This window comes from Larimichthys crocea, chromosome VIII (genome assembly GCF_000972845.2).
Source record: "Larimichthys crocea isolate SSNF chromosome VIII, L_crocea_2.0, whole genome shotgun sequence".
NCBI lineage: Eukaryota > Metazoa > Chordata > Actinopteri > Sciaenidae > Larimichthys > Larimichthys crocea.
In genome coordinates this window covers 30,105,469-30,131,769 of record NC_040018.1, presented here as the reverse complement: position 1 = coordinate 30,131,769, position 26,301 = coordinate 30,105,469, and the positions used below count along the sequence as shown (strand labels likewise).

At 45.4% G+C, this 26,301-nt stretch overlaps 1 protein-coding gene across 2 annotated transcripts in view; it reads left to right on the top strand.

The window, feature by feature from the left end:
* Positions 1–450: 450 nt before the first annotated feature.
* The window catches only part of mpped2a (metallophosphoesterase domain containing 2a), a 73,550-nt gene continuing 47,699 nt past the window's right edge, over positions 451–26,301 (top strand). The window contains exons 1-3 of one of the 2 annotated variants that reach the window (XM_027281568.1): positions 451–933; positions 2,873–3,200; positions 23,207–23,388. In XM_027281568.1, the coding sequence (XP_027137369.1) occupies positions 3,088–3,200; positions 23,207–23,388 (295 nt within the window). In that variant the 5' untranslated portion in view covers positions 451–933; positions 2,873–3,087. Of the gene's footprint in view, positions 934–2,100; positions 2,225–2,872; positions 3,201–23,206; positions 23,389–26,301 lie in introns of those variants that run through there. The other variant, XM_027281569.1, reaches the window with a different exon arrangement.

The window sequence follows — 26,301 nt, the reverse complement described above, 5'->3', positions numbered from 1 at the left end:
GCTAACTTACAAAGTAGTTAACTTGTAAGCTAACTTAGCTTGTAAGCTAACTTATTAAGAGGTTAGCTTATAAGCTAACTTAACTTATATGCTAAGTTAGCTTACAAGCTAACTTACAAAGTAGTTAGCTTGTAAGCTAACTTAGCTTGTAAGCTAAATTACTAAGCGGTTATCTCATCCGCTAATTGAGCTTGTAAGCTAACTTACAAACTAAGTAAGTTTGAAACTTTGTTATTAAAAACTGTTTATCAAAATGAATGAAAATATATGTGTGCATAAATATTTTTGGCTTTATTCACAAACACGTATTTTTAAAAAGCTAAAATCGGGTCGATTCCCGCCACTGCTTGTTTGAGTTAATCAGTGGAGTTTGAGATTTCCGACAGCCAGTGAACGCAGCACAGTGAGGTAGAGCGAGCCCCCCCCCTCCTCCCCCCTCCTCCTCCCTCTCGCGCCTTCTCTGCGCGTGTGCCCGCCGGTTAGGGCGCGCGCACGGGAGGTGCGGGGGGTTGTGCTCGCTCGTGCTCTCTGACCCCAGTGGCAGCTCCGACTCACTGCACTCCGGCTCCCCCTCCGTCAGTCTGCTCCCTCTCTCTCTCCCTGTTGTCTGTCAGTATCTCTCTCCCTCCTCTCTCCCTCTCTCTCTCTCCCCCCCTCGCTCTCTTGTCTGGTTTCTTTCCACAGGAGCCAGCCGAGGTCCCGCCGGGTCGAAGGTTTTGCCCTACCCGCCCAAACTGCCGCAACCCCCGGACGGCTCGCGTTCGAAACCTCCCCTGTTGCTGCCGCATGGACCCGCGTCCCTTCACCGCCAGCACCGCTACCACCACCACCACCACCGCCGCTACTGCTGCTGCCGCCGCCGCGTAGAGGGCGACCCCGACCCGATACTCTTTCTCCGGCCAGATAGAAAAAAAAACGCACAAAAAGCCGAAGGTAGAGCAACCTTTCCTTTCCGCTTTGCTTTTTGAGAACCGACCGGAGGGGAAGGGGAAGGGAAGGCGGGCAGAGAGACGCGAGAGACGGGGAGAATTCTTGACACAAAGCCGTCGGTTAAAAGGTGGCTTTTTTTTTTTTTTTTTTTTTTTACGAGGACGAGCGAGAGGTTAGCTCGGCTGTGCCCGTGACACTGACCACCTTTATTTCATTTTTTATTCTGGAGAGGAGGAGGGGGGGTGTGTTTCTTTAATATCACCCCCCGGAGCAGAGTTCAGGAGCACACGGACCTTTTCCCCGGGCGGTGTTAGAACAGCAAGCGGCGCATAGCGCATCAGAAACGGGGTCAATTTATTCGCCTTTACCCTCCTCACCGGAGGGATCCCTACTCGTGAAGTTAGCCTGTGTGTGTGTGTGTGTGAGGTGCTGTATAACCACCGACAGCACTGACACAGTGTGTGTGTGCATGTAAATGTGTGTAAGTATTTATATAAAATGCACTCAGTGCACGGCAGGTTTTTTAGCAGCAGCAGCAGCAGCAGCAGGCTAAAGCTAGTTGCTTTGCTACTGTAGCCCACAAGGTAGAGACACACACACTTGCACACACACTTACAGACACACACACACACACACACACAGACCGTGCATGCTGCTGCACACAGATCCGTCTGTAGCTCGGCCTACATTTGCACCAAGAAGAAGAGTTTGATTTTTTTATTTTAGGTTTGTTCTGTTAGAAATTATATATATATATTTTTTGTTACAGGCCTGCAAACTTGGAGTTTGGATGCATGTCATTTTAACTTTGCAGGAGCAACTTAAACTCTTTTTTTTTTTTTTTGGTGTGTGTGTGTGTGTGCAGACATTTCTTACTATTTCTAGGCTGCATTCATCTTTTTGACTTGAATCCATAAGGAAAGAAGCATCCAGCTGACCCAGAAAGCAGAAATCAATGTTGTTGTTTTTGTGTGTGTGTGTGTGTGTGTGGAAATAGGACAGATTTTTTAGCTCCAATTGTGGGAGGTTGTTTGCTTAAAAGATATTCAACAACCGGAGGGTCACTGCTTTTTTTTTTTTTTTACTCATTTAACTCAGGAGCCTCCAAACAAACAGACTTGTTAAATCGAGGGCAGTTTCTCCTCCTCCTCATCTCCTCCTCGTCCGTGTGCTCTGCTATATAAAAAAGCCTGTCAAGCCCACAGTGGCCACTTTATTATCAGTCAGGGAGGTCAGACAGGAGGGTGCAAAGGGAAGCTCAGGGTGCAAGGAGACGCACGGCGACAGCCCGCCGGTGAGTGAGCTCTGAAAGAGGCGAAAAGCATTTTTAGCTGCTTGGATTTAAGGAAGCGTGTTTTCACCTGATTTATCTCTCGTCATGCGGCTGTCGTTTTCTGTTCAGCAGAGCCTCGTCCTGGACCTGGACTACCAAAAACTTTGTCTTATTTCTCTGTGTTTTGTGCATGCGTTTCTTTTTTTTTTTATTGGAGGTTTCTGCAACAATTTAACAGCTTTTTTTTTGTTTAATTTCTAAATACGTCCGAGGCCGTGCCGCCTTCTTTTTACATTTAAATATATGAACCGAGCAGCAGTTTAGACAGATTGTCAATCCGTCGCCTTAACAGTTAACAGAAGGATTTTTTTACTCCGTGAACGAAATGCCATATTGTTGGAAAAGGTAGAATAAATCTGCTGATTGTGTTTTGAAGTTTGAAGCCTCGCTGCTTTTTCTTCTAATTGGAATCGGTTGGTTGAGGTGTTGAAACTAAACGAGGACGGTGTAATAGCGTTTTTCAGTGTGCCTGCGTGAACGTTGTAATTATGAATGAGTTATTTCAGCTGGTTTTGCTCGTGCATTTAATTTAATTTAACAGTAAAAATGTGGACACACTCCTGCTCTCTTCCTATGTGTGTATTAAGAAGCTGGTGTGTGTGTGTGCAGACTGCAGTGTGTGTCGTGGTCGAGTTGGTCGGCTGGGTCCTCCTCCTCCTCCTCCTCCTCCTCCTCCTGCTGCTCCTGCTGCCGCCGCCGCTGCTGCTGCTGGGAGACTTCCTGGGCTTCTCGAGGTGGCTCGTGAAGGATGAGCGCTGCACGGCTCGCTGCTGAATCCCGGTGAACGAACCCCCTCCAGCGTCTCATGTCCACACGGCGGAAGGATGGCTCATGGCAAAGTGACCATCACGGTGGACGAGTACAGCTCCAATCCCACGCAGGCCTTCACGCACTACAACATCAACCAGAGCCGCTTCCAACCCCCACACGTCCACATGTGAGTGCACACACACACACACACACACACACACACACACACACACACACACGCTGTGGATCACCTGCCACGAGCTTGTAAACTAAAATAGGATTTAAGAATATTTTTTAGCTGCTAAAATAAGTTCATGCACTCTTCATTAAATGTGTTAAAGGACAACTTTTACACACACACAAGGGGGAGGGAGGGGAGGGTATGGATGGAGGGCAGAGGTATAGAGAAGGTGTATTAAAAAATGAAGTTTTAAACAAATTTCAAGCAAATAAAAATAAAGAAGCTGAAATTCAGATTTAATTAATTTAAGGTGCAACAGGAAGCCAATCAGAATCCAGTTTGATGCCGAGTCTTTGTGTATACTTTGATTTAATTGGCTCGAGCTCAGAGAGCGTACGGTGGCCGACGAGGACAAACTTGGAGAGCTGCACACACACACACACACACACACACACACACACACTGCTCTGTGTAACGTTTGAGGGGGAATTAAATATTGCTGTTTGCTCCGAGTGAGTAGCAGCCACACACACACACAACACACACACACACTCCGGAAACTGGATTGCTTCACACAGATACGTGTGTGTGTGTGTGTGTGTGTGTGTGTGTGTGTGTGTTGTCGTCGTCGCCGTGTTGTCATTGCGGTGCATGAACACTTTGTTCGCATTAGGACGCTCTCTTTATTTATTTATCGGGCCGGTTACTCAGCGTTGCTCTTGTCTGATGTGGTTACTCTCTGCCTCTCATTAGTGGGTCAGAGCGCTGTGACCCGTCAGCCCTCGCCACACACACACACACACACACACACACACACACACACACACACACGCACACACACACTCTCATCAGGGCTCTGTGTGTTTCAGATATTAACACGGAGCTGCATGTTTGCGTGCTGTGTGTTGTTGTTGCTCTCTGGCAGATCGTCGGTCGTGGTTTCGTCTCTGAGAGCGTCACGTGAGGTAACCTGCAGCAGGAACAGGAAGTCATTAAAGCTTTATTCTGACCTTTGATTAAACTTCAGACTTTAGTGGTTCGACGACGCTTCCCTGCTTCTCTTTGGCACGAAAGCGACGCCTCGGTCGTGTTTTTCAGGTCATCCACGAGCCCGATCAGCTGATACAGATCACTTCTTCTTTTGTTATCGCAGTGTTAAGAAGTCAAGCGCTGGAATACCTTGAGAACAGAGAAAAGTCCTTGAAATTCAAATGAGCCACATAATGCTCTATTATTTCACCAGGTCTCAGTCTCTTCCGGTCTCCCTCATCTTGAAGAGCATGTATCCAAAACTAAATATATATCAGAGGAAAGTATGGATTGTGTTGTTGTGCTCCTGCTCGGCCTTCAGGAGCTGCAGCTAACCGTTAAGCTGGAAACGAGTTTTACCTGGTCTGCTGCAGGCCACGCTCAACGACTGACATCCAGAGGAATGTTTGCTCTCGACTCGAACTACATTACTTTCATTAGAACGGATTCATTCGCTCGCTGCGTGTCGCTGCTCATCGTTTTAAAGAGGTCATCGTCTGTTAGTGAATAAATTCAGTGTACGCTGTCCATCAGTTTTTAACATCGCCGACTGGAAAGCGTTAATCTCGATCTCCCAAATCACATTTTTACACTATACATATCGGCTGATCACGATCAGCAACTGGTTGATCTGGGCAGCAAGTACAGATAGATGAAATATTTCACAGACATAACGAGATATTAAGTTTGTTTCGTCTGCAAAATGAACAACGTTTGAAAGATGTCAGGTTGAGAAAGGTGCAGAACAGATTTCTGAAGTTTAAAACTCCAGAAATCTCACAGCAGCAAAGTCTGATCGAACCGAAAATAAAAATCCGACTGCAGTTGAGAAAGAACGCAGAGTCTGGATCTTCTGTGGGCTTCTCTTATTTAATTGACTTTAATGGACATCAGATAGGAGACGCTGTAAAGTCTGTAAAGTCACCGAGTCCTCTGTCATGGACGGCGGTCGGGTTGCACGTGTGCCCGGGTGTATTACAGCGAGGCGGGAAGGAGAAGCAGCGTCTGCGCCGAGCTGAACTTATAGCGGGCGCAGACGGCGGGGCTGACATTCAGAACGGGAGTTTATGTTACATGACGTGCGAGACGTGGAGCTCGTACATCATCCGTTTTTTAAGACAAACGTCACATAAATTAAGAGCCGGAGGAAGAACTCCGACATCTGGCAGACCACTTGTTTTTATTTTGTTTACCTCAAACACTCCGATTCCCACAATTCAGTCTGGATGATCATGTTCGTGTAAACAGGAATATTTTAGGGGAGAGACTCTGATATCGTGTGTGTGTGTTACCTTCCTCCTGCCGGTGCTGGCAGCGTTCACGTCGTCGTGCCAGCGTGTTGTTTTGTTTTTTGGGATTCTTCTTGGGCTGCCAGCACGACGAGCGGCGCGATGAATGTGGAAAAAGGAGACGAGGTCACCTCGCAGTTTGTGTTACGTCAGTCCGTTTTAACGGTTGACAAAGACGGCAGTAAATCAGGCCAAACGGCTTCAATATATGAATCAAGGTTAACACACACACGCCACGCAGATCAGGATTCACCACGACGGGCTCCAGACAAATACCCGACGATACACACAACATTTTCAGGCTGAATTTTAGCTGTTTACTTTGTGATTTATTACCGTTATTTCATGTTTTTACGGCTGCTGGATGGCTCATTTCAGCCTTTTTTACTCTGCAGCGTTGCACCAGCTTGACCGTGAGTAAAGTTCAGACTGAGAAGCTGCAGAGAAACCGGACCAAAGTGAGGAAAGAGAGGGTGAATCTGCCTCCTGTTTAAAAAGTTCTTTTAAAAAGCAGATCTGTCGTGTGTCATCCGGAGACAGTTTTATTCCAAGCGAGGGGGGGGAAACAAGAACAGACCGCGCACGATGTTTGCAGCTGTTTATTAGGTGTGTTTAATGAAAAATAAAAGATGTACGAGGAGTCGAGACGTAGAGAGCAAACACAGCGCTGAGAGAGGACGCAAAAAAAATCAATTAAACTCAGAACAAACTGTTTATCGGTCCAGTCGTTCGTTGCCCGCGTCCCCTGCTGCTTTTTCCCCATTTTCCCCGTTTGGTTGTAGCTTTGTGGAGGTGGAGGTGGAGGTGGAGGTGAAGCCTCCGTAAAGAGAAGGGGATGTGTCGAGGCCGTCGGGCCTCTCTCTCTCTCAGCAGATATGTGTTTGGATAAATACATTAGGCTGTTTCCTGGCTTCCACAGAGCCTGCAGTGTTTTACTCTGCCATTCTTAAACTCAGACTGGGAATCCCGGGATCACACACACACACACACACACACACACACACACACACACACACACACAGCCCATCCCCCCCCTCTATGTTTAAGTGCTTATAGAATAAGCGCTCTGTTCTGGGAAAGTAAAGGCTTGTTTAGATTTGAGAGATAATGATCCAACTTGCTCGGGGCTTCTCGCTCGCTACATCCACAGTGGACATAAATAAAGTTGTTGCTTCTCTGAAAGCGAAGCGTGAGGCGAGGGGGGGAAGAAGAAGAAGAAGAAAAAAAAAATCTGAAGCGAGGGGGTTGCCTGCCGTTTGAAATACAATCCCTCCTCTAATGTCCCCCCCCCCCCTTCACCGCCGCCATAGACAGAATATTTAGATTTGTGTGATGGAGTACAGCAGCGCCTTTTGTGTGGCGGAGAAGGTGAGCCACATATGAAAACATGCATGTAGAGCACACACACACACACACACACACACACACACACACAGTGGCAGTTACAGGCTAATGCTCAGGAACGTGACCCCGAAGTCAAAGTGAGCTTTCTTCAGGAGCATGGGACGTCTCTCTCTCTCTCTCTCTCTCTCTCGTGTGTCTGGTTTATTTTTCTGCGCCGTCTGTGTTTTTTTTTTTTTCCTCCGTCCTGTTTCGTTCTTTCCTCAGACCCCCACCCCCCCCCCCCCCCTCCTCCTCCTCATCATCGCCGCCGTCCTCGCCGTCGCTGTCGTCGTCGTCGTCGTCGTCGTCTCGTGAAATGAAATGCTCAGCAACTTGGAACATATGCTTCGAGTTGGGACACTAATGGCTTCAAATCCAATTTGAGCAGGATCTGGGCCAGACTGCGGGAAGGCCCCACACACACACACACACACACACACACACACACACACACACACACACACACACACGCGCACACACACACACACACACACACACACACACACACAGACATGCACAGACAGATAAACTGACATGGAGTTGAAACTAAAACTAAAAGCTGAGGAGTGTTTGTAAGATTTTCGTAAACAGCCTGGAAATGTCTTGAATTTAAGGACTTAAAAATCCTTTCATTGGACTCCAGGAAGAAGTTAGCAGGAGGAATCATATCTACAATATTTTCATAAACGCAGTTGAACCTCATCGCTCTGAACGTTTCATTTCCTGGAGGCCGTGCTCTCGAAGAAAACACGCAAATCAGCTACGATGTTTTCTAAGAATAGAGTTACATCCAAAGCATCGTTATTCTCATTAAGAGCGACTTTTTCTAATTCATTCATTCAAAATTTTAATTTCTTCTGATTATCTGTGTGAGTCCAAACCTCGGAAGATGTTTCAGTTTCCAACCATACAAATCAGAGAAAAGCAAAAAGAAACCTGAAAGAGCAAATGTGCATTTAAAATGATCAAAGTGATCTGAAATTTATTATTAATGACACAAATCTTACTCAGACTTTATTTATTTTTAAATCCCCTTTTTGTGTTTCACAGAGGAAATAAAAGCAGAAATAAAAAAAAACACTGAATCCAGCAGAACAGATAATACATAAATAAAATGAGGCCATATAATTATAAAATGTTCTAATAAATAAAAGCCGATAAGAAGAAAAATGAAAAAGAAATTTGAGAACAATTGCAAAAAAATCAAAGACAGATTCAACAAATAAAACAAATAAAATGTTCAAATAAATGAATGATAAAAGGCTCGAGGTGCAGAGACCGTTCCAGAGATGGGTACGTACCTGTGTCAGGACATTCAGACAGACTCTCAAAATCAATTCTAAAATAAATCTGCGACCGACGCAATAAGATAAAAGTTATTGGTTCAATATTTTAGCTGCTCAGACGGCGGCTGAAGTTAAACATCGTGCAGGAGAACAGTAGCTGCTTCTCAGACGGAATAAAAATGTCCGCATGAAGCGCTGGGTGGAGAAACCCCACAAACAAATAACGTGGAGTTAATCGTGTGCACCACATTAGATTGTGTTGTGTCTGTGTGTGTTTGTGTGTGTGTGATCTTGATCGCAGATGTGTTGGCATTTCTCACCCGATGACTTAACTGCATTACGCCATTAACGCCTTCGGAGTGTTAATTTATTTAATTTCCACCGGATGTGCACGCCACGCAAGCCAACAGCGGCGAGTCAGTGCAGAAAGCCGACTTCCCCCCTCTCTCTCTGTCGGTGCTGCCAGGGTCAGTGAAGGGAGACAAACTGTAGAGAGCAAACCTGGTCCACCAAGTCTGTTTTTCTAAATGGCACCTAAAGCGAGACTCGGCTGAGTTAAGAGCTGTCGGAGCGTTCTGTTCTTTTTAGTTTCACAGGCCGCCTGCTTTTGTTTTTTGTGTTTCAGGCTTTAAATCGGTCCGAAGTTCAATTAAAGTGTTGAAAGGAAGTCTTTAAAAACCTGCAGATATCCCGTGACGTGAGCATGGCGTGAAAGTTTTAATACCAACACTAATAAAACAACTTTAGTTTAGGTGTCACAGAGTTTGTTACAGGAGGTCAAATCCTCAATAATACCTTTTTAAATTATTCAAATTTCTCAAGTGCATCTGTCTTTAATTGGGTCCCAAACTGCATTTGAACTTTCCCTAAATAAAATATCTTACAATTAGCAAAATTAATATTTAACGTTTTTAATATATGAAGTAAAAACACTGAGGTTTTCTGCAGTTTTTGATTCTCTGTCACATTTTTAAGGCGGGATAACCAGCTGTGGTTTCTGACAGGATTTATCCTGATTTAAATTTTATGTGGATAGCACCAATACATCTAAAGTTATCTCCACACAGAGCAGGTGAAGACTATACTAATTTTATCTACGGAGACCCAACAGGTCCCACCATGAGCAAACACGGCGACAGTGGCGAGGAAAACCTTTAATTGCTGCACCCCCTGATGGAGAGTCACTCCTCCGCCTCCGCCGTTATTTTCTACATCAGGACACTTGTTGTCGTGGACCGTTGTTATGGTTACCTGATTGAGAATGACGTGGACAGCCAATCAGAAACGAGTATTTTCCGCTTGTGAACACCGAACACGGTGAAAAACATTTCAGAGAACATTCTTTTGTTTACTCTTTAAAACACTCAAGACACCTGAGCTCGACACGTTAATCTTAATGCTGGGAAATGCATTAAACACACACACACACATAAAAAAATTCCACATTTAACAAACTCCTTCTCCTCCAGATGCCCTGTTAATTATTCCCGCCCTCTGAATAATTGAGGAGCTCGTAAGTATGAATCATTTAATGACGCCGCTGCCACCGCCGCTGCCGCCTGCCTCCTCACATGTGGATATTCTGACACGAGCTGGTGAGGAAAGCGGCCTTCACACGTTCATCTCAACTCCGTCCGGCTTTTTATTAATGAACTCGGTGAAAAATGTTCCCGTGCTGTAATTTTCCCTCTTCTCTGTAGAGCCGTAAACCAGAATGTGATGTGTACACACAGGAAATCAACATTTTCTCTTAGTGTAATGAGTCTGTGTGTCAAGAGAGAGGACGCTTGTTGAGTCGTGTGACGGAGGGAAGCCTGATGTAGCTTTACCGTGGACCGTCCGAGACCCGAGACGTTTACGCAACTCCCTTCAGCAGCGATTTTAAAGATGCAAACGCTCAGATAATTGGTGATTTAACTGTAGTAAAATGTTTGTGACTTTCAAAGTGAAATGTGGACGTGAAATCAGAAGAGTTGCTGTTTTTTTTTTTCACCCCTGTCTTCTGGTGTTAATTTGAACTAATAGATCTGAGATGGAAACTCAAACAAAGGAACGTTCCTCCGCTCCGTGTTTTCCCGCTGAATCAGTCGTTTATGGGATGACGGACGCTCCATCCACTTGTTTTCTTGTCATCGCAGCCATAAATAACACTTATTTGTCTCGGTTTCAGGAATTATTGGAGTCGACGTTTGAGCTCTAACATTTGTTTTTACTTTCTTCCTTGCTGTGGTAGCAGCAGCTGCAAACTGAAAAAAAAAAGAAGCTTTTCTCTGTTTTACTGTGATTGTTACAATATTTTATTAGTTTGTGGCGCAGCTCTCCAACCTGAAGGTAAACTCCAGCCCGGGTCTGTTCTTTCTCTGCGGTCATCTGGTTGCAAACCAAAGTGTCTCCAGATGACGGATGATGAGCTGAAACATGTTCAGGATATTTTTGTTGTCTGATCTGTTTCTGCCTTTTATGTTTTGTTTGGATCACACGGTTTTGATTGGTTGGAATTTCCACCCACGTCTTTGATTATTTCATTGATCCGAATAGATCGAGCAGCTTGGGAAAAACAACCAAACGGGTCAGGCGGGATTAAGGTGGTACTGTAGAGATAGACGAGTTTTTTACAGATTGTTGCTGGTCAACTTACAGATATAACAAACGTTGCAGTTCCTCTAACGTCCACTTGAGGCTGGCTCCAGCAGTGAGTCAGTCTCCATAAGTCCCCATGTCCAAATGTCCAACTTCACAGCAGAAATAAACATGTTTACAGCCTGGTACAAAAAACAGTTTTGGTCTCTGTAGCTAATTTCCCCGTTCATGACAACTGTACTGAGGGTGAATTTATATACAACTCACCTGTTCACATTATATTAAGGCTTAAAGTTATGCAGGGTTAAGAGATTTTGAGCTTCGTTCGGATACGCCGTCCATTCTTTGTACTGTCAGTGGTTGCGATGGATACATCAGACCTTCTTGAAGGTCTGATCATCAGCCTATTGATGTACCATAAAAAGATTTATTGGTAATTGAAAACACGTCAGCAGCCTGGAAGTCTGATTATTAATAAATCGCGCATGAAAACGGTAAAAACACTTGTAACTAATAGTGCGGCCTCGTGTTTGTGAAGGCGCAGCCGCAGCAGTCGGGCTTCAGCTCTCGTGGGAACAAAGAGCCAGTCCCATTTCGTGGCCTTTTGTTTCTGTCAGGCCGCCGCTCACCGGCAGGAGTGGAGGGGCTTTTGTAACAGGAGAACCCTTGATTAAGTTCCCCTCTCCACCCCTGACCCTGCTGCTGGAGCCCGGCGGGACTGTGGTGGTGGAGTTGAGGGTGGTGGGGTTAAGTGACAGTTGACATTGGGCAGGTCTGCTGTTTTTGAGATTGAAGCCCTTTTGATGTCTCTGAGATTTTTGGCCTGGCATCGCGGGGCACGATCTCCTCATGATGTCACTTCCCCGCTTTTGACATGAAATGGAGGTAACGCCGGCCGAGCCTGCAACTTCTCAACGTGACAAGTCCTCCGTTTATGCAGTTCAAGTGTGTTTAGTTTGCTTTTACCAGTAATCAGTGTTTCGTTTATAATACATGCGACTCATTTTAACATTTTTATGTCGTGGAAGCTTGAAGACTCGATGCTCCGCGACATTTTCTATCCGAGACGGCTCAAAGGATTTTAATTGATCCTGACGGAAAAAGGATTTTCTCGTAGTCTGACTTCCGTCAGTGTTTCTGTTTGAACAGAAACAGGAACTTCATGTTTTAATTGGTGGGTACAACGCTTTTGTTCAGAGGACGGTTAATGTCGGGTACATGCAGCGACTAGTCCTGCACAAGCGGTATGATGCAGGTATTTGCATGCTACACATGGGTGATGTACGATCGCTCGCTTTGAAACGATACTTCATGAGGGCTGCGTGTAAATTTCACTTTAACACAAATACAAACATGATTTTTGTTATTTTTGGAGAACTAAACGTCGACTAAAGTGGACTGAAGCTGAATATTTAGTTAGGTAAAAAACACGGAAATGATTATTCCTTCAGTTAGTCGCCTGGGACTAGAAATCGTCTCTGCTGCAGGTCGTTGCTAAGGCTCGGACTACTTGCTGGGAAGTAAACTGTGTTCCTTTATATATAACAGTCTACTGCCATGACTACCAGTAGTTAGACCTCGTATCGCCATGGAAACGGCAAACAAAAATTTGATTATATATTGTATAATCGCCGTATTACATTCAGAGGTGTGCATTATTGTCCTTATTGGCATCCTTGTGCCAATATTGACAATAACGCACACCCTCTCGTGTAATACTGCTTAATAATGAACATTCTTAAATAGTTTCCAGTATTTTTTGAATGCCCAGTCTTAAATAATGTGAGCATATCCTCTAAAATCATGATTATTTTTTTGGTTTTCAAGCCTTTAACTGGAGTTTTTACATAAGCTGAGGATACCTGGATGAAAGAAAATAAGTCTGAAAGGAGCTGCAGGAAGCATTTCAATGCCAGCTCACAAAAACACGTCTGATAACCTTTGCTTGACGCAGTGCTGTACGGCGCTTTCCTCTCTCTCTCTCTGTTGTGATCGGCGTTCAGGTGAACACCACGCCACTAGTTTTTATTCTCCCAGCAGTCCACCCGGTTGGTGTCTGGGCCCTGAGGGGGGGCCCATGTCGAGCCCCGTCTTCCCCTTCAGCCTTTCCTCCCCACCGTCAGCCCCTGCAGCCAGGCGGACTGTCAGCAGCACAATTAAGGGCTGTGCCGTAATGAAAGGGGCATTAGCAGAAGCAATTTATTTCCCAGCGCAGTGCCGGAAGGTTTCTCTGGTGCTGATATTCCAATGCATGCTTTGTGTGCCCCGCTCTGCCTTTATGTGGAGGGATGAGGAGGACGCGCCCTGCCTGAACAAATGGAGTTAGAGTCGGGGGGAGGAGGGCATCAAGGCAGGAGGCCATCACTCACTATTCTTTCTTTTTTAACAGTGTACTCGTGTGTTTTTTCTTTCTCTCTCGTGATTTTTTCCCTCTCCTGTTGGGTTTTCTTGTTTGCTTGTTCTCCTCTCCCACCTTTTGCCTCTCGCTCCAGCTCCCTCGTGCAACCAAACCAACCCCCCGCACCCTCTCCTCTCCTCGCCGCCCTCCCCTCGCCCTCCCCTCCGTTATTCCTGTGTTCATTTTGTTCCTCTGAAGTTTATTGAATTAGCGCAGACAGCTGAAATGCAGAAGATAAGAGAGGCGCTCGCTCTCTCTCCCTCTGTGTGTGTGTGTGCTCCTCTCAGAGAAATGGTATTGCACCGTGGATGAGTGAGCTGTGTGTGTGTGTGTGTGTGTGTGTGTGTGTGTGTGTGAGTGTATTGGAGGGGGGAGGGGAACTGATGCCGAGGTTATAGACGGAGGAAATGGGGAGCATTGTGTTTTGATGTTTCCTCTGAAAGAGCAATAAAGCTCGGGTGAAGGAGCAGTTGCTATTTTGTCTCCAGTTCGGTCGAGATTATTTTTATTTTTTTAAACGTGATCGTCTTTTTTTTTTGTGGACACAAACATCACATTTCCTCTGACAGTCTTTTGTTGTGAAGTTCGACGAAGGAGGAGGAGGCGGCGGCGGCAGCGAGGTGCAGAAGGTCCAGCTGCCGTGATTTTAACTGGAATCATCAAAGCTCCGTTTTGTCTAGAAATAGTCTTAAAAAAAAAAAGTGCGATCAAATAATAATAAACAGAGAAATGCATGAAACAAAGAGCCACAGAAACAATTCATCGATCCTGATAAACGTTCCGCGAGTCTGATAATCGACTAACGGACGGACACATTTTGGTCGTAACCTTGCGAAGCGAGCGGTAAAACATCCTCGGATCCGGTTTCATACAGAAATCTGTCACGGATAGTCCGATCACTCGTCCGGTTGTCGAGCGCAGCGTGTTAGGAAAATATTAAACGAACGAAGAATGAATGATGCCGGCTTGAGGATAATTAATCCTCCTGCCTGCGATGCGTGAATTTGTCAACTTACGATGACTTCAATCTATTTGTCTTTGCAGTCACACACACACACACACACACACACACACACACACACACACTGCCCGCAGAGTCGAGCTTCGAGTCTCGATCCTGCAGCTTTAGTTGATTAGCAGTCTGTTTATTTCCACATCTCCCCTTTTGACCCTGGAGGTTTTAGGTGGTTGTGTCCTCCCCTGCTTGGTGGTCTTATTGATGAGAAATCATTAGCAGGACGACTCCATCAACAATGAAGGAGCAGGAAGGAGAGGCAGAGGAGGAGGAGGAGGAGCTGGAGTTTAATTCTTCTTCTGCAGGTGGCAGCAGGTATAAAATGGACCGAGACCCTGTGATTGACATGTGCTCCTGTCCTGAGACAAGTGGGCAGCTCAGAGGTCGTTGACCCCGTTAACCCTGCCAGGACAGAGGTGGGGGGTCAAAGTAGTCAAGCCGGTCTTAATCTGCGGTTACATCACAAAGTTTCGAGTTGTTTCCTGCAGAGATGTTTCAGAAAATAGTCTGCTCCCGGTTTCACTGTGACAACGCCTCCATGCACAAAGCTCCAGCTCCTTAAATAAACGCTGTTCCTGTTTCCAGGCTGAGCAGAGTGGAGGCTTTCATAGCAGCAGTGACATAATTAGAGATGTTCCAGTACAATATTTTCCTCCTGGACGGCCGGTACCGACCTGTAAGACACGAGTACCACAGAACAGCCGGCTGTAACGCAGCTCGGTGCTCGTTCGGGTCGTTTAAACCGGATCACATCGGGGTCAGAGTGGGGCGGATCGTGACATGTCATCCTGGGGGTTAAAAATGTTAAATTGGACCCTGCCGGGAGTTCGTTTATCAGAGGCTAATAAATTAGGTGGTATCGGCTCAGTGCTCGTCAATACCCAATCCAGCTTTTTAGGCAGAATTGGAGGCGTTTCCAATACTTCTAATGTTCAGGTGTTCTCATTCTTTCATTGATTCTCCGCGGACTTTTGGCTGTGTAGTGAAAATACCGAATACTGTAGAGCTAGCCATTATTTAAAGTGTATACGTTATGTGTTATTTATAGCACAGTTACTGTGGCTGCAGCTTTGTCAAATTAAAAGCATTAAAGGTGCAGTGTGTAACATTTAGGAGGATCTCGATATACATTAGTATAATAAGTAGAATCACCTCCTTGTGTTTTCGCTGCCTTGAAATGAGTTCTTTATATCATTTTTCTACAGTATCCCTGAGCAGACAAACCAAACTCTGATGTAGATACGACCTGTTTGCTTTTTATTTGAGTTGTGGGAGAATATTTGCTTGATAGATGGATGAACTTTATTGATCCCTGCAGGGAAATTCTTGCGTTGCAGCCGCAGTTACAAATAGCACGAAACAGAAACGAAACAACAATACAGGCGTCCACGATGTGAACACACGTGGTATATAAAATATTCATAAATATATATATAGAGAGAGAGAATTTAAAGTTCATTCAAGTCCATGTAAGAAAATATACAAAGAGAAATAGATAAACTTGTGTCAGAGGAGTAGTCAGTGGTTGCAGCTAAATCCTGAACACTGGACTTTTTTTAATATTAAGCACTAAAGTGCACAAGTTCTCTCTTGTCGTTTAGCGTCCTCCGATGCAGTTACAGAAGTCTTTCTTTCTTGTGACAAATCAACTTAAAGTTTCTTCTTGAAATGACTCAGAGTTTACTCGAAGCTTCTTCCTCTGCCTCAGCAAACCACAAACACATTTTCTAAGCTGTAAGTATCAGAGCTCAGTGAGTTGATGTCAGTGGTCGGGTTGTATTTCTTTCCTCTGGTCAGCTCTTTACATTAGAGCTACACATGAAGTTATCTCCCCGAGAGTGATTGATGGTGAGGTTTAAACCTAACAAACACTGTAATGTATGATAAGAGCTCTTTAGCTCGGACAGCTCTTTGGCCGCGCTGCAAACCGCCTCGGCTTGTTTTTGGACGCCGGGACAGAGAGAGAGAGGAAAAACTCCAAAGGAAGCGTGGCAATCAATCACAACGATTATGCGGCTTCCTTAAAGAACTCGGCGGAGTCAGAGAGCGACATCGACGGCGACCTCCTTATCTGCCCGCGAGTGAAGTGTCACGTTTGAAGGAGCTCGCTCGGGGCTGAACTTTGACCCCGTTTACTTGTGTGTTTTTCCAAAAGGCCACGGAGCCAAGTGTGCTCCGTCAAAGTGAATATCCTCCTACAGACATCGGAGAGCACTCCTCCTTCCCTCCCTGTCTCTCCCACGCTGATGTATACTTCCCTCACTGTTGTTCTCCTCCGTGTGACACATGTAGCCAATCACCGCGGATGGGTTTAATCCAGTTTTCCAGGGGTTTCCAGCCGTGCTTCATATTTAAGTTGTGCAGTTTTCCGATCTACATTTTTAGAGCATGTCGAGCTTGTCAGTCCTATTTCAGCTTTTGGTTCCATAAATGTGATTCATATGATATTCCTGGAGGCTCTGATGTTAATAGTCGCGCCATAAAAGGACGCTGAGGTTCACATGAAGTGAAGCGCGGCAACGTTTGAATCAAAGGCGCGATGCGACACGAATAAACGACAGGGCAAAGGAGAGCGAGGGCTAACGAGGGAGACGATGAACGACATAATTGGCTTGATGAACAAAACGAGAGCTCAAGAAAATGTGAGAATAAAAAAGAAATAAATGTTTTTTGCCGTGACACAACAGCCGTAGGTCTGCAACGATTAGTCGGCAATAAAAATCCACGACGATGCATCGTATTATAAAACCTCACTGTATGATCACTAGAGATGTAACGATGCATCGTGACTCGATTAAAAATCGGTACAAATGCGTGACGACTCGCATCGGTTGACAGAAAAAATGAATCTCGAGACTTCGAGAGAAGTAGGGTATGTTCTTTTTCTTACGTTATCTTAAATAAAGTCACTGGTTGGTGATTCATTTGTTCAACATCAGACGTCAAGTCACGTGACTAACGTCACTACGTAGGTACGGAGCACAGAGCGAGGGAAGACATGGCGACGATAGAAAACAGCTTTGAAACAGAGGACGCACCGAGCTGTTTGAAATCATTTTGGATTCCCTATATACACCGTGAGAAATGGACAAAACCAAAACAGCATGGAAATATTGTAAGAGACTGCAACACGCAGCAGCAACACGAGCAACATGCAGCAGCAACACGAGCAACATGCAGCAGCATATCAGCCACCGCCACAGTGAGAAGCAAAGTACCTGCACCAGACAGGAAATCCGACACAGAATCAACGTAATAAACTTCCGCCCCCTTTCAAAATAAAACAAAATACGCAGTTCATGTAGCTTATCACAACTTCACATCAACGTTACGTCATGACCGGTGGCACCAGGTGATCAAAGATCGATCAACATGAACATGAACATGAACGATGAGAGACTAATTGTTGAAGTGGAACAACACACAATCATTTATGACACAACAGATGCTTTTTATAATCTGCTCCATGTCGGAGAAGCAAAGTCAGCTGTTTGTTGTTTTCTTTATACACAGTTTATCGCAGGGTCTCTCATACGTCCAGGATTCTCCCGTGATCTCGCGTGAATACGGCCGGCTCGCTCCGCTGCCGTTACGCGGCTGACACGCGCCCGGTGTGAGTTGACGCCGGGCAAAGGACGCAGCTAAAACGCAGCGCAGCCGTCACACTGCCGTTACGCCTCCTGTCGTGTGTTTTGTTGTTTAAGATGCAAGTTGCACTTTTTATAAGAGAACACAAACTGTTTGAGAGTTTCTGTAAAGAAAGATTTTTTTCCTACAAATAAAAAGATAATTTTATTTGGTCAGAATTTGTCTGTAGCTCATTTTGATTAAAAAAGAAATCGTGAGAAAATCGTATCGTGAACAAAAACTCGTGAACCGCATCGAGTCGTGAGTTGACTGTATCGTTACATCCCTGGTAATAACTGGTATTGTGATAAAACACGGTGCACACACACGTCTTTCTGTTTCAGCAGATATAATCGTGACTAATCGAGAAAATAACCGACGGCCAGAAGAATCGTTAGTGAGGAGACGTTAACGCTGCTGCGACTCCTCTGAAGGATCGCAGACGTTTCTTCATCCAGCAGATATTCGTGCAGCCGCAGACCTCGGTTCTGTGTCAGCTCCAATGTCACGGCGGATTTGACAGTGTGCTCCTGCCTTCCTCCAGCGCATTAGCATTTCTCCTCTCCCACCACCACCGCCCCCTCCTCCTCCTCCTCCGTCCTCCTCCGCCGCTCGTTTCCCTCCGCAGTCTTCCCTTCTGATGTCACGCCGGAGCTCAGACATGTTAACACGAACCTTCATGCTAACACGGCCGAGTTGGTTCGTCACTGGAGAATATTCTTTTACCTGCCGACGCCGACTTTTTCATTTCCACTGTCTCCGTTTACAATAGATCAGAGGCCTCTGCTGCACCGCTGAACTCCTGAACTCCTGTATACATTACTAATGAACCTCTGGATTGTTATACAGTCATATGTTAACAGGAAAGACAGGGGCCCTCTCTCTCCGTGTGTGTGTGTGTGTGTGTGTGTGTGTGTGAGACCTATGCAGCACTATCATGAAGGTTTCTTGGCCCGAGCCCGCTCTAATTGATAGGGGCTGCTGGTATTTACTTACGTTCTCCGGGTGGATTAAATCTCAAAGGAAAGGGGAGGAGATGGAGGTTGTTTTTCTCCTGGCTTTGTTTTAATATGCATGCGTGTGTGTGTGTGTGTGTGTGCACACATGTGTGTGTTTGCTGGGTGTTTTGTCGTCCCATGTGGTTCTGCGTTCGTCCTTCCTCCATGACGAGAACTGTCGAATCCTGTAAAGCTGCATGACGTCCGAGCGCCACAGAGCACCAAATCTAATCACCAGCTCCGCTGCAGAGTGTGTGCTGCTCTGCTGGCTCACGTTAATGTGTGTGTGTGTGTGTGTGTGTGTGTGTGGGAGCACAGAGACTTATTTACTGCACACAGTCAATAGTAAATATCATTATCTCTGTAGCCAGTTTTTCATTTTGTCCAGTGTGTTTTAATACGGAGTCCAGGCTCGCTCGGCTCTGCTCCAGTGTCTCCGAGCAGAGCCGAGATCTTCCAGCTGAAGCCGTGAACGGGTTTTAAAAAGGACGGACCCCCAACACTGACTGCAGACCACAGACGAGAAAACACAAACCACAGACGGCAGACTGAAAGTGTTCGACGTGTGAAGGCGACAGACTGACTGGCTGCTGATCGGTGTTGGTCAGAAATGAACAGACAACAAAAAAAACGATAATTTCAGCATCGTTTTCTTCACGGAAACTCGAAGCTGCAACGACTGTTTTAATAATTATGAATCTTTTTTTAAGCTAGAATCCAAATCCTCTGGTTTCTTTAGGCCTCTGTGACAGGATGCAAACAAACAAAACGTTAAAAGCAGTAAATCAATATAAAATGCAGCATGAAACATAAATGGATGAACTTAAAAAGTTTGTTTTTAAAAAGATGACACACAGTTTGCAGCTCTGATCTCCTCAGACAGGAGGCCTGACTACAAACGCTCCGTCACCGAGTGTCTATCTGGACCGAGGAACAACTCGGAACCTCCGAGAGCGAGGAGCAACATCGGGCACTAAAAGATGAGCTGAATAACTCGAGGATCAATGATTGAAAATACATGAAATTCATTTATTGTGACGGGTGACGTCTGGTCTGAAAAAAGAAGATACTGTCATGTTAAATAAAGATAAATAAATAGCAGAGTTAAATGCAGCGCTGACGGGAACGAACGTATAGAAAGATTTTATTGCTTTGGAAAGTTGATCATGAATCAATTTTATCTTTCGTTGCAACCAGCAAAAAAGTTAAATGAGTTCAACTTTTTAAGCGTGGCTCCTCTCGGCATCATGAAAGTTGTCTCGTTTAAGTCGGTGAGGCTGCTGCATGTTTTTCTTTTTCTGCACGTCTGGATCAGATCTCGAGCAGCCGCTTCTTTCCCTGCAGGAGCTGATGGTGCAGACAGCGGCTACTGATCGCACAGATGGTGACTACAAATAGTGGTTAGACTAAAGATAGTGGCAACAGGCAAGAGTTGTGCAGTGTGTTAACATTCCTGGTTGTTTAAATCAGTGATGAAGTATGTATCATATACACTTTACAAAGCTGGGAGGTCGGTACCTTCACGGATGTTTTTGGGGAGAGAGTTACAGAGGGAGGAAGGCTCCGTCACCAGGTTGGATGCTTGGTTCCTGGGTGGTGGAGTCTGGAGGTTGGCATCAGATGAACGGAGGCTGCAGGATGGATTGAAGTCAGTGAGGTAGGACGGGGGCCTGATTATGGACGGCTTTACGTGTGGCTGAGCAGTAGGGCTGCCACAATTAGTCGATTAGTCACGAACAAAATCGTCGACAACTAATTTAGTAGTCAAAGTAATAACACAGACCCTCCAGGAATTCACGATGTTGCGATTTGCAACTTCAACGCAACTTCAGTGAATCCCCGTGAATCCAGGGCGGTGTTGCAATTTTAACGAATCACCGCGATTTTTCCGCAACTTCCGCGCAGTCTGCCCGGGGGATTCAACTCGGGTCAGGGACAGCCGCACAGTGCGGGAGGATCCCCTCGTGGGACCTCTCCCCGGCGCTGGCTGGCCTCCGCCTGGCGCATTTCCTCCACGGCGGCTCTGGGTCAGTATTTAAAGACTCGGGGGCGAAGGTGGCTCACGGCTCCGTCCGCACACCCTTCCCTCTCCGGGACAGTGAATTTACGCATGATCCGATTACTCGACTAATCGAAAAAATAATCGGTGACTAGTCGACTATCAAAATAATCGTTTGTGGCAGCCCTACTGAGCAGACGTGCAGCGGAGTTTATTTTGAGTTTTGAGCGGTGTGCCGTAGAGGATGCTCAAACCTGGAGGTGATGAAGGTGTGAATGAGTGAAACAACAACAACAACAACAACAGAAGCTCTGATGTGTCCTAAAAATGTAAAAAAAAAACAAAAACAAACTGCTTCTCAAAAGAGGAAAAACCTCAGATGCGACATCGCCTCCTTCCCACCGATAAAGACGCTCTTTTGTGCCGAGGTGCCCATTTTCTCCATCCCCGGCCTGAAACCTTTTGATTTCATCTCCTTCTTCTTTATGCCGTGTTTGTGCACACATGCAAGTTAACTCTGTGTGTGTGTGTGTGTGTGTGTGCTTGTCAGGTTGGAGATTGCAGCGTTGATTATGTGTCTGATGTTGTCGACAGAGTGACATCCCTCCTAATGAAATAATGGTCTAGTGGCAGAGTGCTGGAAGATTGCACATTGTAGACTTCAATTACAGACAAGATGATTTTTTTCTCCCCCCCCGTTCCTCCTCCTCCTCTTTCCTTTCAGTCAGAAGAAGTACAGGTTTTTCTTCCTTTTTAACAGACGTGCTTACATCGAACAAAAACAGGCTGAATAAAAGGCTTTTTCCAGCCCAGAAGTGTTTTTTCTTCAGATAATGAATGGAGAGGACATGGCATGCCTTAATTCACCGCCTCTTTAGCCAATCTGATGCCACAAAAACAGCCATTGCCCTCGTCGTGTGCACAAATCAACCCGAAGCGCCGCTAGTTTGTTTTTTTTCCAGCCTCTCTCTCTCAAACTGCCAAACCTTTTTCACCGTCGTAACGTCTCCTCTTTTCTTTTGAGATGCATTTTGCTCTCCGCCGCATGCATTACTCCGTGGACCATGTAATTTATTTTGCAACAACAAATGATCTTTTTAAGGTTCCCGTCTACAGCTGTGCCCCCTTCTGCTGCCGCTATCTGCTCTGAAATTAGCATACATTTCCTAAAAATATGCTTCAGGATCGAGTGCACCTTTTTATTTAAAATATCACAAAGACGAGAGAAAAAGGAAAAAAAGACACTCAGAGAATAATGTTCAAAATTATAAACCGACTAAATAAAACCAAGGGCAGACATCTCGTGAACGAGTGGAACGTTTCATTGTTTGTGAGACGGGTTGAGTTTGGTCTTTTTTTTAAAAAAAAATTATGATAACATGGAATCAAACATGACTGACTGATGGCGGTGTCACTCGACGGGGGGAAGAAATCGGTTTCTCAGAATTCGAGTGACGCTTTTCATGTCGGGCCGTCTCGCAGGGATTATGAGAAAGTCACGGCGACAGTTTTTTATTTATTTATTTTTTTACAGATTGTAAAATGTCTGCAATCGACCTCAAGGGCTGAAAATCTTCCCAAACGGTGACGCTGACATCTGAAGTTGAGGGTAAACAGCTGCCATTCCTGATCCTCAGCAATAATAATAATATGTTGTTGTTGAAGGAGTGTTTCCAGGCTCAAACAAACACAATAAGACATCGGTATGTGGAAGCTGTTGTTGGTACAGGACGAAGAATGAACGACAGCACACGTTACACCCCGGAAAGGAAAGTTTTGTCACTTTTATTTAAAGCGAGTGAGAGTTGACCATCCAGACTCGAACTCTTTGTGATCATAGACTGTATAAAACATGGACGTAGTCTCTGTAACATCATGGTTAATAATAATTACATAATTTCATGGATAAGCGGGCTGAATGACGCCTGTAACCACACCCACCTGTCAATCAAAGCGTCCACGCTCTTAATCCTGCATAACTTTAAGCCTTAATATAATGTGAACAGGTGAGTTGTATATAAATTCACCCTCAGTACAGTTGTCATGAACGGGGAAATTAGCTACAGAGACCAAAACTGTTTTTTGTACCAGGCTGTAAACATGTTTATTTCTGCTGTGAAGTTGGACATTTGGACATGGGGACTTATGGAGACTGACTCACTTCTGGAGCCAGCCTCAAGTGGACGTTAGAGGAACTGCAGTTGTAGGTTGCCGCTTGGTTGTGACTACATGGATGCCTCATTTTAGAGTTTTTTTTAAATAAATAACTTCCATATAATTGAACTAAACAGGCACTGATGACCATAATTAATAAAACAGATGAGTTCCGAAAAGTTTTCTGTCTCGGTTATGAGCTAAATCTTCGTCCTCACATCATCTCATCGTCTCTTTGTCTCTTGTCTTCTCAGGGTGGACCCCATTCCTTATGACACTCCCAAGCCAGCAGGACACACCAGGTTTGTGTGTGTGTCGGACACACACTCGCGTACAGACGGCATCCAGATGCCGTACGGCGACGTTCTGCTGCACATGGGCGACTTCACCGAGCTGGGCCTGCCCTCCGAGGTTAAGAAGTTCAACGACTGGCTAGGTACTAAAGCTGCTCGACACACATTCGACCGCACGCACACACACACACACAACCAGTAACCGGACCACACAATGACACCACCTCCCTCCACCCCTGTTGACCCCACAACTGCTGTGCTAAAGTGTCCAGTTTAACCCTTCTGACCTAACACCCTGGCTCAGTTAACCTTTGACCTCTCCCTCTGGCCTCATGCTGTGGGTGGGAGTGCAGCCAGTGTTTCATGTCTAGACCATCCACACACAGTCTGACATTCCCTCTCACTAAGTGCATAAATCAATAAAGTGCCACTCACCACACACGCCGGCCTGCAACGAAGACATTTAAATTCTTCTGTCTGTGATTCAGACGTCAGTCGATCAGCTGACGAAACAACACGGCGTCTGAAAGACTGAACGCAACTTTGAGCGGCGTCACGGCTGCATTTTAAATAAATAAAAAAAGACCATAGTGAAGTGAAGTTTAAGAAGTTTAATAAACATAAACATTCGACGATGAGAGCAAGTTAAAAAATAAAAAAACAATCCAGTCTGTCCTTTGCTCAAAGAAACCGTGTGGAAAGTGGAAAAGAGGACGAACAGGAGGAGGCAACACGACGAACAGGACGTGGTTTGATGTTGAGGAAGCTGAAGATCAGCTGAGTTCAGTTCCCGACTTGTGACGTAGTTTTTCTGCTCAGGGGGAAGTATAGACTTCCACTGAAAATGTTTCATTAGACTGAACAGTTAATTATTGTAACAACAGAGTCAAAAGAAAATAGATTTTTTGTTTTAAATGTTCTGTTTTCATCGTTTTAAGCCTCACCAAAGTGTGAACCCCCAAACTTCCTCCTCAACACGTTTCAAGTATCAAACACTCGGCCTCCCGTGGAGCTGAAAGGTGGCTGAGGAAGTCTGTGTGGATTCACAGCAGTTACACTGAATTCCAACATGAATCCAGTTTTACACCTTAAAGTTCAGACGTCTGTTGAAACGTCTCGGACCGACTCCTGCAGCAGAATCTGCTCCTGCCTCTCGCTCGTTCACTGCAGTGTTTTTGGGATTGTTCTGAACTGAACTCTTGTTTTCATATTCATCTCCTGTGGAGTTATTTGCATTGATTCAACGTTCTCTTTACGTCGTCTGAAACATGTTGGACCTGTAAATCTAAAAGTTTGCTGTTGGTCAGCAGCAGCAGCAGCAGTGAACACACTTTGTCAGGCCGACTCTTTAAACTACTGCCAGGTGCTGTGCCCTAATTCTAGTGCAAGACACACACACACACACACATGCAGACATGTCCCATTTCCTTCCACCTCCACACACACACATGCAGACATGTCCCATTTCCTTCCACCTCTGATTTCTGCTGCGTCACCGCCAATACAGCACCTGGCAGCACCGGGAGGACACACTGGTCAGCTTTTCTATCAAACTCCTCCATCCATCAACACTAGACAGCTACATCAAGAGTGTGTGTGTGTGTGTGTGTGTGTGTGTGTGTGTGAGTGTGTGAAAAGAGCGATATCGGACCATGATGCGGAATCGATGCGGAGCAAAGTGGGGAATGTCTGTTGTTCCCGTTGGAGAGCTGTACAGCTGCTCATGAGACGTAAATATTACAGCCACTAAAATCAGAAAAAGAGAAAAAAATTGATTTTTTCTGGCTAAGTTGGCCAATTGAACCCTTCTGGACCCTACACCCGCTCAGTTAACCTTGGACCTCTCCCTCGGGCCCATGCTGTGGGTGGGAGTGCAGCCAGTTTTCAGGTCTAGACCATCCACACACAGTCGGACATTCCCCTCACTAAGTGCATAAATCAATAAAGGTGCCACTCACCACACACGCCGGCCTGCAACGAAGACATTAAACCTCTGTCTGTGATTCAGACGTCAGTCGATCATGGCGAAACAACACGGCGCGAAAGACTGACGCAACTGGACGCGGCACGGCTGCATTTAAATAAATAAAAAGACCATAGTGAAGACGTGCAGAGTTTAAGAAGTTTAATAAACAAAACATTCGACGATGAAGCAAGTTAAAAATAAAAAACAATCCAGTCTGTCCTTGCTCAAAGAAACCGTGGAAAGTGGAAAAGAGGACGAACAGGAGGAGGCAACACGACGAACAGGACGTGGTTTGATGTTGAGGAAGCTGAAGATCAGCTGAGTTCAGTTCCCGACTGTGACGTAGTTTCTGCTCAGGGGGAAAGTATAGACTTCCAGTGAAATGTTTCCAAAGTTCATTAGACTGAACAGTTAATTATGTAACAACAGAGTCATAAGAAAATAGATTTTTTTTTAAAATGTTCTGTTTTTATCGTTTTAAGCCTCACCAAAGTGTGAACCCCCAAACTTCCTCCTCACACGTTTCAAGTATCAAACACTCGCCCTCCCTGGAGCTGAAAGGTGGCTGAGAAGTCTGTGTGGATTCACAGCAGTTACACTGAATTCCAACATGAATCCAGTTTTACACCTTAAAAAAAATAAGAAAGTTCAGACGTCTGTTGAAACTTCTCGGACCAACTCCTGCAGCAGAACTGCTCCTGCCTCGCGCTCGCTCACTGCAGTGTTTTTAGGATTGTTCTGAACTGAACTTTAGTTTCAACTGTTGTTTTCATATTCATCTCCTGTGGAGTTATTTGCATCGATTCAACGTTTCTTTTACGTCGCTGAAACATGTTGGACCTGTAAATCTAAGAGTTTGCTGTTGGTCAGCAGCAGCAGCAGTGAACACACTTGTCAGGCCGACTCTTTAAACTACTGCCAGGTGCTGTGCCCTAATTCTAGTGCAAGACACCACACACAACACCACACACACACCACAAAATGCAGACATGTCCCATTTCCTCCACCTCTGATTTCTGCTGCGTCACCGCCAATACAGCACCTGGCAGCACCGGAGGACACACTGGTCAGCTTTTCATCAAACCCTCAT